The following is a 13,440-nucleotide window of genomic DNA, read 5'->3' as shown; positions in this document are numbered from 1 at the left end:
GATCATTATAGTGTCCTCATACGGAATGGAACATATCTAATCATTTAAAAATGTATAGATCAACACCATGGTATGGTCGGAAGAGAGAGGAAATCCTTTATTGATTTTTTGAAAACTGATTCGTACATGCAAAGAAAATTGAATCGCAAGGAATACTCTTCAAAATATTAATTTTTTTTGGATATGAAAGACATCATTCAGAAATTGGTTATATTATCCTACAGGTGGTTGTTAAGTCAAGGAAATGGTGTTTTTTTAATCTCTGAAAAGGATCTTGATTTCAATCGAGCATGGACCGGTCCATACTGTGGTTCAAATCACAACGAATTTGTTCAGTTCAGGTGTAACCCTAAAAAATAATCAATTTTGCTGCCAGCACGAGACCGCACGAGAGAGAGATGGCACCCGTTAGTGGCCTTAATTCCATTCTTCCAACATCATCCACCATTGTACACATTCAAGAAGAAGAAGAAGAGGCTCCAACGAGTAATGATAGCTACAAATATAACCAAGGTAATAACAATGGTAGAATTGGAAATGATTCGGGTCTTCTTTCTTCTTCCCGTAAACACAAGGGTGGATACATGCGATGTTGTTTCCTTTCATGCTTGATTTGTTTTTCTCTTCTCTTCTTTGTCCTCAATATATATTTACTCTATCACTCATTAGTGAGCGGTATCAATCATGGAGGAAGCTCTTCCAACAATCACCCTCATGACCAGCAACTTGAAATCACAACCAATGCCTTGCAACATGCTAAACAGGAATGTAAGGCTTTGTTAGGCTCGCTGCCTCCCGAAAATGATGCAGACCATACAAATTCATTGAAGAACAATGTTCTGATTCCTACATCAACAAACAACAACAGGAACGCCAATAACAAACAAACTGGAAATACTATTCGGAATTATCTGACCAAACTACCTGGTGGCTTAACAGTAGCCGAGTTAAGACAGAAAACATTCTTCAGGCCTCAATTTAGGGATATTACAAAACTGGATGAATCGTTTGTGGATCCATTCCGCCTCATTCCAAAAAGACCAACACGAGAGGATCCCTACATGATCCAGGAAGACACTACATATTTGAATCAGTATCATATCAATGACAAAGGATGTGGTCACACCCTTGACAGAAATTATTCTCTTAATCCTGTCCACGTTTATGGCAAATTTAGTGGAGAGTTTGAAGGATGTGCCATTCGTTGTGTGGGAGACGGAGCCTTTAATGCATCCCTCGAGACTGATGTATTTGTGAACTCGATTCCTCATTTGATGAAAGAAAAATGCCCTCACACGAAACTCTACACCTTCACTATGGAAAACGTGCCCATACAAATTGGAAGTACCGTAAAACTAGTTGGTTCTACCAAACTTAACACAGACGTACCAGTGCCCTACTATAGTTGGGCTGAGTATGACTTTATGAAACCACCAATTCCAAAAACAGCAAGTGCCATGATGGCAGTTTTCATTTCAAATTGTGGTCCAGAGAAGAGGTTAACGATACTTGAGGAGTTAATACAGTATGGAGTGACAGTACATTCATATGGAAAATGTATGAATAACGCAAAAATACCTTCCCAATTCGTTGGCGGCTATTTGGATCAAAAGACTGCCTTGACGGCAACCTATAAGTTCACATTTAGTGCCGAAAATAGTGAAACAGACGATTATGTGACAGAAAAGCTGTTTGGTACACTGTCCGCTGGAAGTGTGCCTGTCTATTTAGGAGCTCCCAATGCTAGAAAATTCTCTCCAAGCAAAAAATCTGTCATTTATGTTTCCGATTTCGAAACAACTGAACAATTAGCAAATTATTTAATAGAGCTAGATCGAAATCCTGAAAAGTACAAAGAGTATCTCCAATGGAAACATGAAGGTCCATCACAGGATTTTATGGCCTTAGTAGATATGGCTCTTGTTCACTCATCCTGTCGACTATGTATACGGATCGGCGATCATCATCGAGCAATGTATGGAAATAGAGTAGGCCATGAAGAAAAGAAAAAATCTGTTGAACAAGGAACGTTGTCATTGCAGGTTCGACCGAGAGGTGAATTCTATTTAAAGTATGTGTATTTGGAACGACATGAACAAAACATTGAAAAACTCAAAGAAAAAGTTTTGGAACTTTACAGGGATCATTCACCCTCTCCTGGGACAGTATACTCCATTTACAGGTTGTGGGATAGACTGCAAAGACCAATTGATAACAATGACTTTACAAATGGTGTATTGGAACAAGACATGGAACTGGAAGTGATATTCACTTATCCAAATCATCCAGGAAGGGGACAATTCACTCTATGGCAGCAACGCAAAAGCTTATTGGCTTTTTGATCTCATTAAGAGAGGAGCAAATTATTTACTTCTACTGGCTCGACTCTTAATATTGTCAATCTTCATTTTCTTTTGGAATGCTAGACTTTGCTTGAACCTGTGATGAGTATCACCCATCACCATGAATATTTCATGTTGAATTCCATCGAATAATGTTTCGGGTAATACTGGAGATTCTTTGGCAATCTCGAACATGACCTGATCTCCAAACTTTTTGTTAATATTCACAGGCATTGAGCCATTAATGTTGATATGTGTATCATGGATATATAGAGCGAGCACCCTTTTCTGCTTCTCGACCATTTCCAAATCTTTTTCAGAATACGTTGTGTTTCCTCTTTTTTTGTTCTCTCCTCCACTAGAGTTCGATCTGCTAGTGGCTGTACTTGCTGCATTGTCTTCCGAACCTGAAGTACGCATCTCAAAAAGAGAGGATTGAATTTCAAAACTCTTGTCACACAAGCTCTGATATTCTTGAATCCTGTCCAACAGGTAAAAGTTTTCCAAGCTAAATTCTTTCTCACAGTGCTTCTTAAATAGCTCGCGAAGTTTTGCATCAGACATTGTATCTTGCAGCATGATTGCTTTGGCTTTTTCAATTTTGGCCCTTTGTTGCTTCTCGTTATTGAAAGAGGCAATTAATGTGATCACCACAACAGGAAGTACTATAGCCATGAGAACTACCACCACAACCATACTTGCCAATGTCTCGTTGGAAATGGCGTCATCCTTTTTCACCTCCTCATTCTTTAGATAATCCACATAGGCATTAAGATCATTGTTGTAGTCATCTTTTTCGTCAGCATAGTGATCACTGTCTAGTATTGCCACTGCCTCTGCTTGCTTACCCTGTTTAATCAACTCAATGGCTGCATTCTCCATGACAACTGGTTCATCTTGAGTGAGATTAAACCTCTCGGAGGTTCTATTCAAAAGAGTAGTGATTACTTGTGGTGGAATTAATTCAAATACTTGATTCAACAATGAAATATATTGGGGGTAGTAAGTTTGATATCTCTCAACGAACATTGATGTGATGTTGCTATTTTTCGAATATGCTGCTAAACGAGCCGAACTTGATAATATTTCCGAGTACAGGAGTGCTTGCCCCCTCATTTCAACAGAGAGGATGCGTTGCTCCTTTTTATGAACGAACACATTAATGAGTAATCCGAGCAAAATGCAAAAAGCTGCAATGTTGAGAATCAATACAGAGAGGAGGAGACATTTCGTTGGAGAGAGAGCAAAGGAGGCACAACTCATTTCGATTTGAATTCCGCGCTTGTTAGAGAGAGAACTTTTCCTATTGGATAAAGAAGGATATTGTTGAATTTCCATGGGATGCTGTTTGACAGCGGCTGTGATGTTGGCCAAATGATGAGATGGAAATGTGTTTGCTCGAGGGGAAGTTGGCTCTTCAGTGATAGAAAGCATTTTGCCACTTTGGAGTTGTTTTTTTTGGATGGGATGCCAATAACAACAGCTCTTGATGTTGGCTATAGCTCTTTTCGTTAGAATTCCCACCTTTTACCAAAAAAAAAGCGCACCTATGAGAAATTTATTTGGCGAAGCATTTTTCAAATATATTCGGCTCCTTCCCACTTAAACATTCGTTTCTTGCGTCACATGGAATTAGTTCATGGAACGTCAAATGTCCAATATCTTGACATAGCAAGACTGGAGATATACTATCAACTAACAAAAAGGTGCTGATGATTTGGAACGAGATCTTTCAAGCCATGAGAATAAGTTTAGCCCAGAGGAAACTATTTTGTAACCATATCGGAGCTTTGTTATTCATTTCGAATACTTTCAATGTACCAATTATTTAATGTGAACTGTCTGGTAGTCATCTCTCTTGATCTTGTTGTAGTGTAGAGCATGAATCTGTGCAATAGAAGAGTAGGGGATGGTGTTCAAACCATTTTAGAAGGAGTTTGTGGTGTTGAACTTGAAGATGACTTGCCAGCGATATCGACTTTCTTGTCCAATGAACATGAACAGCGATTGAATATCATAGTCAATGGGAACAGGAAATATCAATACTTTTCGTAGGATGCTGGTGTCTCAAAGGAGAAGAATGTACAAAGCAGATATTTACTAAACAAGGTAAATTGTTTCATTATTGAACAAGCAAGTTATCAACATGATTCAATGTTCATTTGAAAAAATGTTGAAGACAACGTCCAATATTTTACTCATACTTGTGATTGTCTCCCTTCTGTTAGTGACGACTGTTTCAACGGGAGCAACGGTAGTTTCACAACAAGAACTGCCATCTTCACAACCTACCGTCACTCTTTCAAACGGCGCAACACTGAGAGGTGTATTCTCCGAGAACAATCAAGTGAAAGCTTTTCTTGGTGTTAGATATGCCATGGATACGTCGGGTGCCAATCGGTGGCAATTACCTCAACCTTATCAATATCCTGCAAATTCACTGAACGATGTGAGGAATTTTAGCAAAATATGCCCTCAGCCAGTTGAAAGTATCCTCTCCTCCTTTGACAAGCAAAGTGAAGATTGTCTTTTCCTCAATGTTTGGTCTCCAGTGAACGCTTCCATTTCTGGTAAACCACAAAGAGGAAAATTACCAGTCTTCTTTTGGATCCATGGAGGTCAATTTTTAACAGGTTCAGGGGCTTTCTATGCAGGTGGTTATTTGTGTGATCAAAGTAACATGATGGGTCGACCCATGATTGTAGTTTCCATTAATTATCGATTGGGTGCTTTAGGTTTTTATTCTGACACGTCGTCACAATTTAATTTCATGGGAAATTATGGATTGTGGGATATTATCGAATCCTTGAAATGGGTCCGTGCCAACATTGAAACCTTTGGAGGCGACCCACTTGACATTACCATAGCAGGAGAATCAGCAGGAGGTATTGCAGTCTCCATTCTCCTCACAAGTCCTCTGTTCAAAAGTAATGAACATCAAGTTGAGCAAGCTCATATTGACAAGTATGGTAGAATTTCGAAAGCCATCATTCAGAGTGGTGTCTTACCAAATAATATTCTTCAGAAAAGCCTCTCAGAAGCTCAGGTTTATTCCACACTCTTCAAATCAAGAGTTTCATGTAGTGATCCAGCTTGCATGAGAGCACTTCCTTTCACAACTATTGTGGAAAAACAAAATCAGTTACAAATGGGAGCAGTGGTTGATGGAATGATCAGTACAGAACCTATTCTTCAATTAATTGCCAAAAATTCTACGCTTCACAATATTCCTCTCTTGATTGGAACCAATCTAAACGAAACCAATCTGTTCCTTTGTCGTGTGAGTGGTGCAGACACGATGAATATTTTCCAACTCTTAGCATTGACAGGCACAGTGTTGAATTTCAAACTACCCACGGATAACCTGATTCAATTCGCCTCTAATTTGTATCGAGTGTATGGACCTGTAACCAACTACAAGAGCACCTTCGATTTCTTTAAAATTTTGACAACTGATGTCATGTTTCAATGTCCTTCCCTGTACTTGGCTCGACTCTCCACTGCCTTTATTTCATCACAAAATACGTTCAAGTATGTCTTTAAATATGTCCATCCTGCGTTGAATGATTGTTATGGAGCATCTCACGCAAGTGAATTGCCCTATCTATTCCCTTCAATTTTGGATTTTGTGGGTCGAGATCATGGAATGTTTAAAAACGCCAGTGCTGTCGTGACAGCAACCATGACCCCCACAGATATTGCTCTTTCAAAAATGATGATCTATTACTGGTCCAATTTTGTCAAGTATGGCAATCCGAACGGAATCAAGAATGAACAGAATTCTGATGCTTCTCGAAAAGAAGATCCAACCACACAGCACTATCCAATATGGCCCAACTATGAATGTTCTGCAGAGTCTCAATTGGTGATTGATACACCAGAGTTATCAATTGTGAACAATCATACCTTCACGAATGTATGTCAATTTTGGAATGGATTACTTGGATTCTCGACTGTTCAGAATTGCCCACCTTAATAACTTTTTTGTTCATTTTGAAGCAAATGACTTTCGAGATTGAGTAATAAAGTGTGATTTTATTTCAAGCAGGGCAACTCCTCTCGAATCTCTTCAATTCTCTTTTAAAGGAAGATTCCAAACAATACAGATACTAACACCAAAACAATTTCTGCTTTTAGAGAAGAAGCAGTTCCTGTGGATTTTGAAGAAGCAGTGTCTTTATAACGAGGACATGCTTCTGAACACACTGCACTTCCATTACATGCATTATTGGCAGTATTTGTCATTGAAACGGTATTACTTCCAATCTTTTTGAGAATCATGTTATCAGCTCCCATTTTTGTGTTGACAGTGTCATAGGAATTCAAATTTCCAATATAAAAAGAGATGGAGGTGGCTCCTAAACAAACACCTTTCACATTGGAAGTGATTTGAATCAAATTATAACCTTCATTGGTGGCCACCATTTGTCCATCCATACAACAACAAGTGGAAGGATTACATCCTGCTTGTACATTCCATTTTCCAGTCCAATAATTGGTGTAATCGACAGCTGACACTCGTGAATTTTCCACACGCACTGATTTGGTGGTGGTGTAAAGAACTCCACCATAAGTTAAACTTGCTCTCAACATCATGTCAGATGTTATGGAAGTTGAAATGGTCAATGCAAAGTTTGTGACACCATTCGTGTTTAGTGCCTCTTTTTATCAAGAGTCAAATCACGACATGTATTTCTTCACATATTCCTCAATTAATGGAAGAAATAAGGGTCCCTCACCTCAAAACAACATTGGTCATCCTCTCATTTCTTTTTTTGACACCTTGCAAAAAGATACACTGTCGTCTCTTTTCAAAAACATCAGTACCTGTCACCTATCAAAAAATGACGAAAGACCCAATTCCTATTGATTTTACTCTTCACCATCCCGGAAACGTAAGTGTTCGACATGATGAAACTCTCAAAATTACATCATTGTTTTTACATCAACCTCTCTCTCCATTGTATCATGACAATGATTTTTTGTGTAACACGTGTTGACACTTGATCCGATCTGATGGACCAACATTGACACAACAACACCATTCGACAACTCGACAACTCGACAACTCGACAATTGAACGTTCTCTCTCCAACTCCATATCCTGAAAACAACCACCATACGATACATTATCATTCATCGGAAACATGATTTGAAACAACAAATTGACCTTTTGATCTTTCTCTTGAAAATAATTTACAATCCGCCATCAACAATCTATATATGAACTCTCATCCACTACAACAACAAAAATTTAAACGGTTTTCAATATTATTGAACATCCTTTCGTCGTCATGTATGGATCTAAAACATCATCACCACCACCAACCACTTTATCAACTCTAATAATTGCCAATGATCATGATGATGATGATGAACAACTAAATAACTGAAACAACATGATGATGATATGAACCAAAACAACAACAACATTTCAGTTATATGAAGGGTTTCTGAAAAAGAAGGGTAAAAACCTCATCAAAAAGGCTCCTCTTCGTTATGTCGTGATTCGTAATGAAGCCATCTATTACTTTAGTACAAAAAAGGATGAAAACTCTCAGGAACAGCCAGATCTCTCTTCTTGCCTCGGATTTATTAACGTTAAGGATCTAAAAAGTATTACAGGAGATGAATCCGATCACAAAATTACCATTGTTGCTGAAAAGAAATCAAAAACCAAACAATTTGTCTTTTATACGGAAACTAAGGACTCTTATACACAATGGTTGAGTGAACTGAAAAAGTGGTATTCCAGAAAAGAGTTCTTCTCTTCAATGCCTTCTGCGGTGGGTGGATTGTCTACATTTTCAAGTGGTGTTTCTGCCATGTCAGGATCTTCAAAGAAATCAGGAACTACTGAAGAAGGTGTTTCACCATCCGTGGTGAGTAATAATTCAGAGATCAAAGCTTCATCGAGTCGAAGTCGATTCACTATAAGAAGTCACCAAGGTGGAGATTTAGCTCAAAATTTGAATCCAAGTCCTGTATTTAATGTCACATCTGGTGCTACTGCAACGAGTACGACGAGTGGTGGTACGAGTGGAGTTACACCAGTTTTATCTTCCTCTCCAACCAATCGAGAACTTTTACTGAAACCTTCAAAGAAACATGTAGTGGATGATGATGTCGGAACAGAGACAGTCATTTCCGATGATGAATCGGAAGAAATTGATGACGATGAAGATCATGACGATGTAATGAGCACAGGTGCAAAGAGTGGTAGTTCTACAAGATCCAGAGGCAACAGACGGAGTGCTAAAAAAGAAGGAAATTTATTGGAACTTCTCAATTCCAAGAATTTAGAAGATGCTAGTTTCCGAAGACACTCTGTCATGTTGGATAAATCGGATCGCTCCTCCTCTGTTGTAAAATTTAACTTGATGGAACAATCGTCCATCCATTCAGGAAGTAATGTAAGAAAGAATGATGAAGATCAATTTGACAAGAGACGTTTCTTGAATATCATGTCCATCTTCCCAGTTGAGAAGGAACACTCTCGTTATTTTGATGACGGTAAACGTGTCGACTTGACAACAACCATTCCTGAAGTGAAAGAATGGGAACAAGAATTGATTAACTTCGAAACAAAGAGAGCTCAAAAATCAGACAAACAAAATGGGAATACGATGGCCTTGTCTTCTCTGGTTCCTCATGATTTTGCAGATGCAAAAGAAAAATGCAAAGAAACATTACAACAAGAAGACAAATTCTGCTATTGGTCTCATGAAGTCATTTGGTTTAACCCAAGAGCATATGGAAAGAATCAATACAAGGAAGCATTATTGGTATTGGGAAATAGAAATGTCTACATCATTGACGCTAAAAGCTTCAAAACTGAAACCAAAGTCAGAATTAATGACATTTATCATATTGTCCAATCTGGCTATGAAGACGACATTGTTGGAATTATTCGAAAGGACAGAGAAGAACAATTTGATATTTTATTTCAATTCACTGAAACCAAGAGAACTAAATCTAGCGATGACACATCTATCACGGTTGAAGATGAAGAACGCATTCGAGGAAAGTCATTTGCAGATTCTCGCTCGGAGGCCTTCAAAGAACAAGAGAATGAAATATACTTGAAGAAGGTTGAATTCTTTGATTATATTTCTGCCGTCTATGCGTCACAGAGATCCTCTCCACTGAAAATTTTCTTTGTTCTTGATGTAAAATCTGTGTGCAGAACGGAAGAAAGAGAAGAGCCGTTCGATTTGAATCCCAAGAATATTTTGGAATCAACATCCATTTTGCAAATTGACAAAAGACATGATTTTATCAAACTCTATCAAGAACCCACAAGATGTAAAGTCATGAGTGAATTTGGTGACAAACAAGTTTTCTTTGCTGGATTGCTTGGAAAGAAGAACAAGAGAAACAAGTACCAAAATCGTACGATTGTCATTACAAACCGAGCATTGTATCTCTTTGATCCAAAGAAGCAAAAATCATTCAAGAGAAGAATCAAGTTATCTGAAATTTCTAGAGTTTACAGAAACAAGAAAAAGGGAGTCTTAATTGACGTTCCTAGTGAATATCCTCTTTGTTTAGTTCCCAAACAAAACATGGAAGTTTTTGAGGACTTTGTTAACGTCTTGTCTTCTCTCTATTTCGACAATGACCTCGTTCAACATGTAAAAGACAACGAATTTGATTCGTTCGACTTGGAGAAATCTCAAGTCTTTAAAGAAAAGATGAACGAAACTGAAGATGTTCTCTTTGTTCAAACTCAACTCAGAAATGCTATCTTCAACAAAGATGTAAATCAAGTGAGAGAATATTTGGCATATGCAGATGCATTGGTTGGAAAGAAAGATCAAACAGAAACCAATAGTCTTAGAGATCTGAGAATTCAAGCTAGTGAATTCTTGGGCGACATTCAACTTCAAGAGTTTATCAAGGAAAAGCTTCAAGCTGCTTTCATAAACAAGGACTTTTTGGAAATGAGTAGAATGTTAGAGCACATTGAAACTATTAAGAAAGAACGAGGCGAAGCTGAAATTTGCAAGTCACTCTCTGATTATTTGAAGAGTATCAAGACCGAGAAGGATATTGTCATCAACAAACACTTGTTGTTGACAAGAATTGAATTTTTACTTGAATCTGGAGTTGATCAAGAAAATGAAAGAAGAATCATGCATGCAGTTGATATTGCAAAAAGAGCAGGTTTCGTCAGAGAAGTTGAACAATACAAACAAGATTATGACAGAGAAAAACAAAAGATTTACATTGATCAACAACTTGCCGAAATTCTTGACAGAAAAGCTAAAAGTGCCAGTTTAGACTCTGATGCAGATCGTTTGATTTGCCTTATTGAGAATTCAAAATCTCTTGGCATCTATGAAGGAAAAATTCAAAAAATCTTTGAAGAAAACACCAAAGCATTCATTACCAACAAATCAAACAATCACAATTTCAAGATGGCCATCGAACAAACAAGAAAGGATATCGAAAGCAATCATGCCAAGTTGAAAAAAGAAATTGAGAAAGTTCAAAGTAATGCTGAAGGGTACACAAACATTGACAAGGCATTGGTAGAAGAAGCTAAACAAGTGATTCAAGAAATTGAAGAAATTAGAAAGTATCAACGAAAACTTCATGCAATTTTGGACAAGACAGAAAAGAAAAAGTACACTCTTGAAGAAGCTCAAGTCCTCATTGAAAAGTGTAAAAAGAAATTGAACCACAAACGAAAAGGTTACGGTGAAACTAAAGATTACAGAGAATTGTTAAAACGTACCAACAATACGTATAACGAGTTGAAGAGAGAACTCAAAAAGATTTACAAACATGAAGCTGCCAACACTGCAGAGTTACTTAGAAAACTTCTTGAACAACAAGAATATGGCAAACTTCAAGAAAAACTCAACCAAATTAATACTTTATCAATCAAGGCAGCTCTCGTAGCAGAATTCCCTGAACTTCAAAAAGTGATTGATGAAGTTGTTGACAATTTGAATACCTATGATTTCATGTCAAGGTTGAAAGGTGACAATGTCGAAGCAGCATACACTTACTTGGACGTTGAAAAAGTGTTAAAATTCAAAGATTTCGCAGAGAGAAATCCTCAATATCTTACAGAAGACCAACAAATGTCTTTGGCTAGAATTGAAAAGAAGGTTGCTACTGAATACAAATATTACAATGAAATTCTGGAAGAGAAGAAGAGATTCAAGGATATTTCTGCAGAAATTGTTAATTTCCAAAGAGTTGAAAGTCTTCTTGAGCAAGTTTCTGATATTCCTTCTCTTCACAAAGAAGCAGGTGAATTGGCAGATTTGGTGAGAAGAAAGAAGACATTCAACCAATATGTCAGAGATATTCAAAAACGTAAAACTCAAGGCAAGAATTATGATGATATTATGAGAAAAGCAAGCAAAGAAGATTTTGATGCCAACATCATCATTAGCGCTGTCATGACACAAAAAAGCAAACGACTCACAAATTGAAAATGAAATCAATGAATTAATTAAGAGAAAAGATGTTAGAAAGCTTCAAGAGCTTATCAGTAGAAATGCAGAAACTATGCCAAAGAACTTACTGAAAATTGCTAATGCCAAATTGAACAATTTACGACGAGAGAACATGACACCTTTGGAATTAATTGAACAAATCAACAATGCTATTGATGTGAATGCTAAGGAAGAATTAATAAGTGCTGTTGAAGTAGCAAACAAATTATTGAAAGAGGATATTGCTGAACAATCCAAATCTCAATTATCAACAGCTATTGAACGAGCCAACAGAACCATAAAGTCGATTAATGACAATGAAAATATTGTCAAGGTCAAACAATTCTCAAGTGAATTTATCAAACAAGCAATGCATTGTGACGAATTGGTGGATTTGGAACTCGAAAATGAAGACAGCTTCAAACTCACAAGAAAACTTCGCCAAGTGCAAGGCTTGACTGATTATTCCTCAATGACGCAAGAGGGAAAACAAAAGTATTTGTTTGAAGTATTCCAAAGTAAGAGTATTAACACAGATAATGAACTTCTCCAACGTCTCACTTATCATGTGAACAAATTGAGAGCGTTCTGTGAAGCAAAGGAAGGTTTAGGAGAAGAGGAAGAAAAATACACAGTCGAAAGAGACAATGTCTTTGGACAGAACTTGATTAAGGTCTTGTATGATATTCTTAATCACAAAACTAAGAAGAGATTCTTTTATCTGTCCAAAGATCCATATGAAATCTTATCTGGTTTGAAGAACAACAATGAATTTATCCTCAAGTTGGTTGATACCTTTGATTCTAACGATTTAGTGAAGCGTCTCAAGAAGGAAAAGAAGAGCGACGCACTGTCTGTACAATTCATTTATTATTTACTCTCTCAAAAGGCATTCATGTTTGTGGTCGAGCAATTATTAACTTCGGATGACTACTTGAAAGAATGTTATGAACTTGATTCTGTTATTCTCGACCGAAGATATAGAGATGATATTTATCCACTCATGTCACTATTGAACATGTTTAAATTCGAATTTACTTTGAGCTCTTCGACTGATGTACTTGCAGCCTCTCCAATCTCTAAATTGAAGGGTATTGTGAGAGCCATTGTTCATTACTTTGTTGCTAACCGAGCAGAAACTAAATCTAACTTGGAACTTAGCGGAAAAGAAACTTGGGAAAAGAGTCAGATTGGCATTCTGATTCGACAAAAATTGGTGCCAACTCTTGCAGAAATTTTAAATCACAAATTCAAGAGCGGATTCATTTCCAAGTATCATATTTGGCAATTTATTCAAGATGTTGCCGAACAAAGAAGAATAAGTGCAATTGATATTGGAGGTATCCATTTGCCAGCCGCTGTTGATGCTGTCAACAACAACACCAGTGACAGTCTTGATTTCAATTTCAAGTTCGAGATGTTTGTCTGTTATGCATTGAATAGAGGATTACTTGCAGAATTCTTTGAAAGTATCCTCAAGGATAGATCTTTCCTCAATAAGTACTACGATCAGTATGCTCTTGTTTTAGACAGAGATGTCATCGGCAATAGTGTCAAATATTTTGAAATTATTTCACAGTTACCCTTCGAACTCATTGAAGATTCTGCCAAGTATTACGAAAAATATCCCAAACAACAGTAAAATG

The 13,440-nt window shown here is 37.3% G+C and overlaps 5 protein-coding genes across 5 annotated transcripts; 3 read left to right on the top strand and 2 right to left on the bottom strand.

The window, feature by feature from the left end:
• Positions 1-398: 398 nt before the first annotated feature.
• FDP41_004793 (uncharacterized protein) lies at positions 399-2,342 on the top strand (the record flags this gene model as incomplete). Its single annotated transcript, XM_044708246.1, has 1 exon — positions 399-2,342. The coding sequence occupies one exon, from the start codon at positions 399-401 to the stop codon at positions 2,340-2,342; it is 1,944 nt and encodes a 647-aa protein (XP_044560831.1).
• A 21-nt stretch (positions 2,343-2,363) lies between these two features.
• FDP41_004792 (uncharacterized protein) lies at positions 2,364-3,776 on the bottom strand (the record flags this gene model as incomplete). The annotated part of the gene is made up of 1 exon (XM_044708245.1): positions 2,364-3,776. One exon carries the CDS (start codon positions 3,774-3,776, stop codon positions 2,364-2,366), a length of 1,413 nt encoding a protein of 470 aa, XP_044560830.1.
• Positions 3,777-4,512: 736 nt separating this feature from the next.
• On the top strand, positions 4,513-6,318 carry FDP41_004791 (uncharacterized protein; the record flags this gene model as incomplete). The annotated part of the gene is made up of 1 exon (XM_044708244.1): positions 4,513-6,318. One exon carries the CDS (start codon positions 4,513-4,515, stop codon positions 6,316-6,318), a length of 1,806 nt encoding a protein of 601 aa, XP_044560829.1.
• Positions 6,319-6,422: 104 nt separating this feature from the next.
• FDP41_004790 (uncharacterized protein) lies at positions 6,423-6,938 on the bottom strand (the record flags this gene model as incomplete). The annotated part of the gene is made up of 1 exon (XM_044708243.1): positions 6,423-6,938. The coding sequence occupies one exon, from the start codon at positions 6,936-6,938 to the stop codon at positions 6,423-6,425; it is 516 nt and encodes a 171-aa protein (XP_044560828.1).
• A 248-nt stretch (positions 6,939-7,186) lies between these two features.
• FDP41_004789 (uncharacterized protein) lies at positions 7,187-13,436 on the top strand (the record flags this gene model as incomplete). Its single annotated transcript, XM_044708241.1, has 3 exons — positions 7,187-7,237; positions 7,781-11,755; positions 11,817-13,436. The coding sequence occupies 3 exons, from the start codon at positions 7,187-7,189 to the stop codon at positions 13,434-13,436; spliced, it is 5,646 nt and encodes a 1,881-aa protein (XP_044560827.1).
• Positions 13,437-13,440: the final 4 nt, after the last annotated feature.

This window comes from Naegleria fowleri (assembly GCF_008403515.1).
Source record: "Naegleria fowleri strain ATCC 30894 chromosome Unknown tig41, whole genome shotgun sequence".
Classification (NCBI taxonomy): domain Eukaryota; phylum Heterolobosea; class Eutetramitea; order Acrasida; family Naegleriidae; genus Naegleria; species Naegleria fowleri.
Note: the sequence above shows the minus strand (reverse complement) of the source record. Positions and strands in the feature narration are given on the sequence as shown.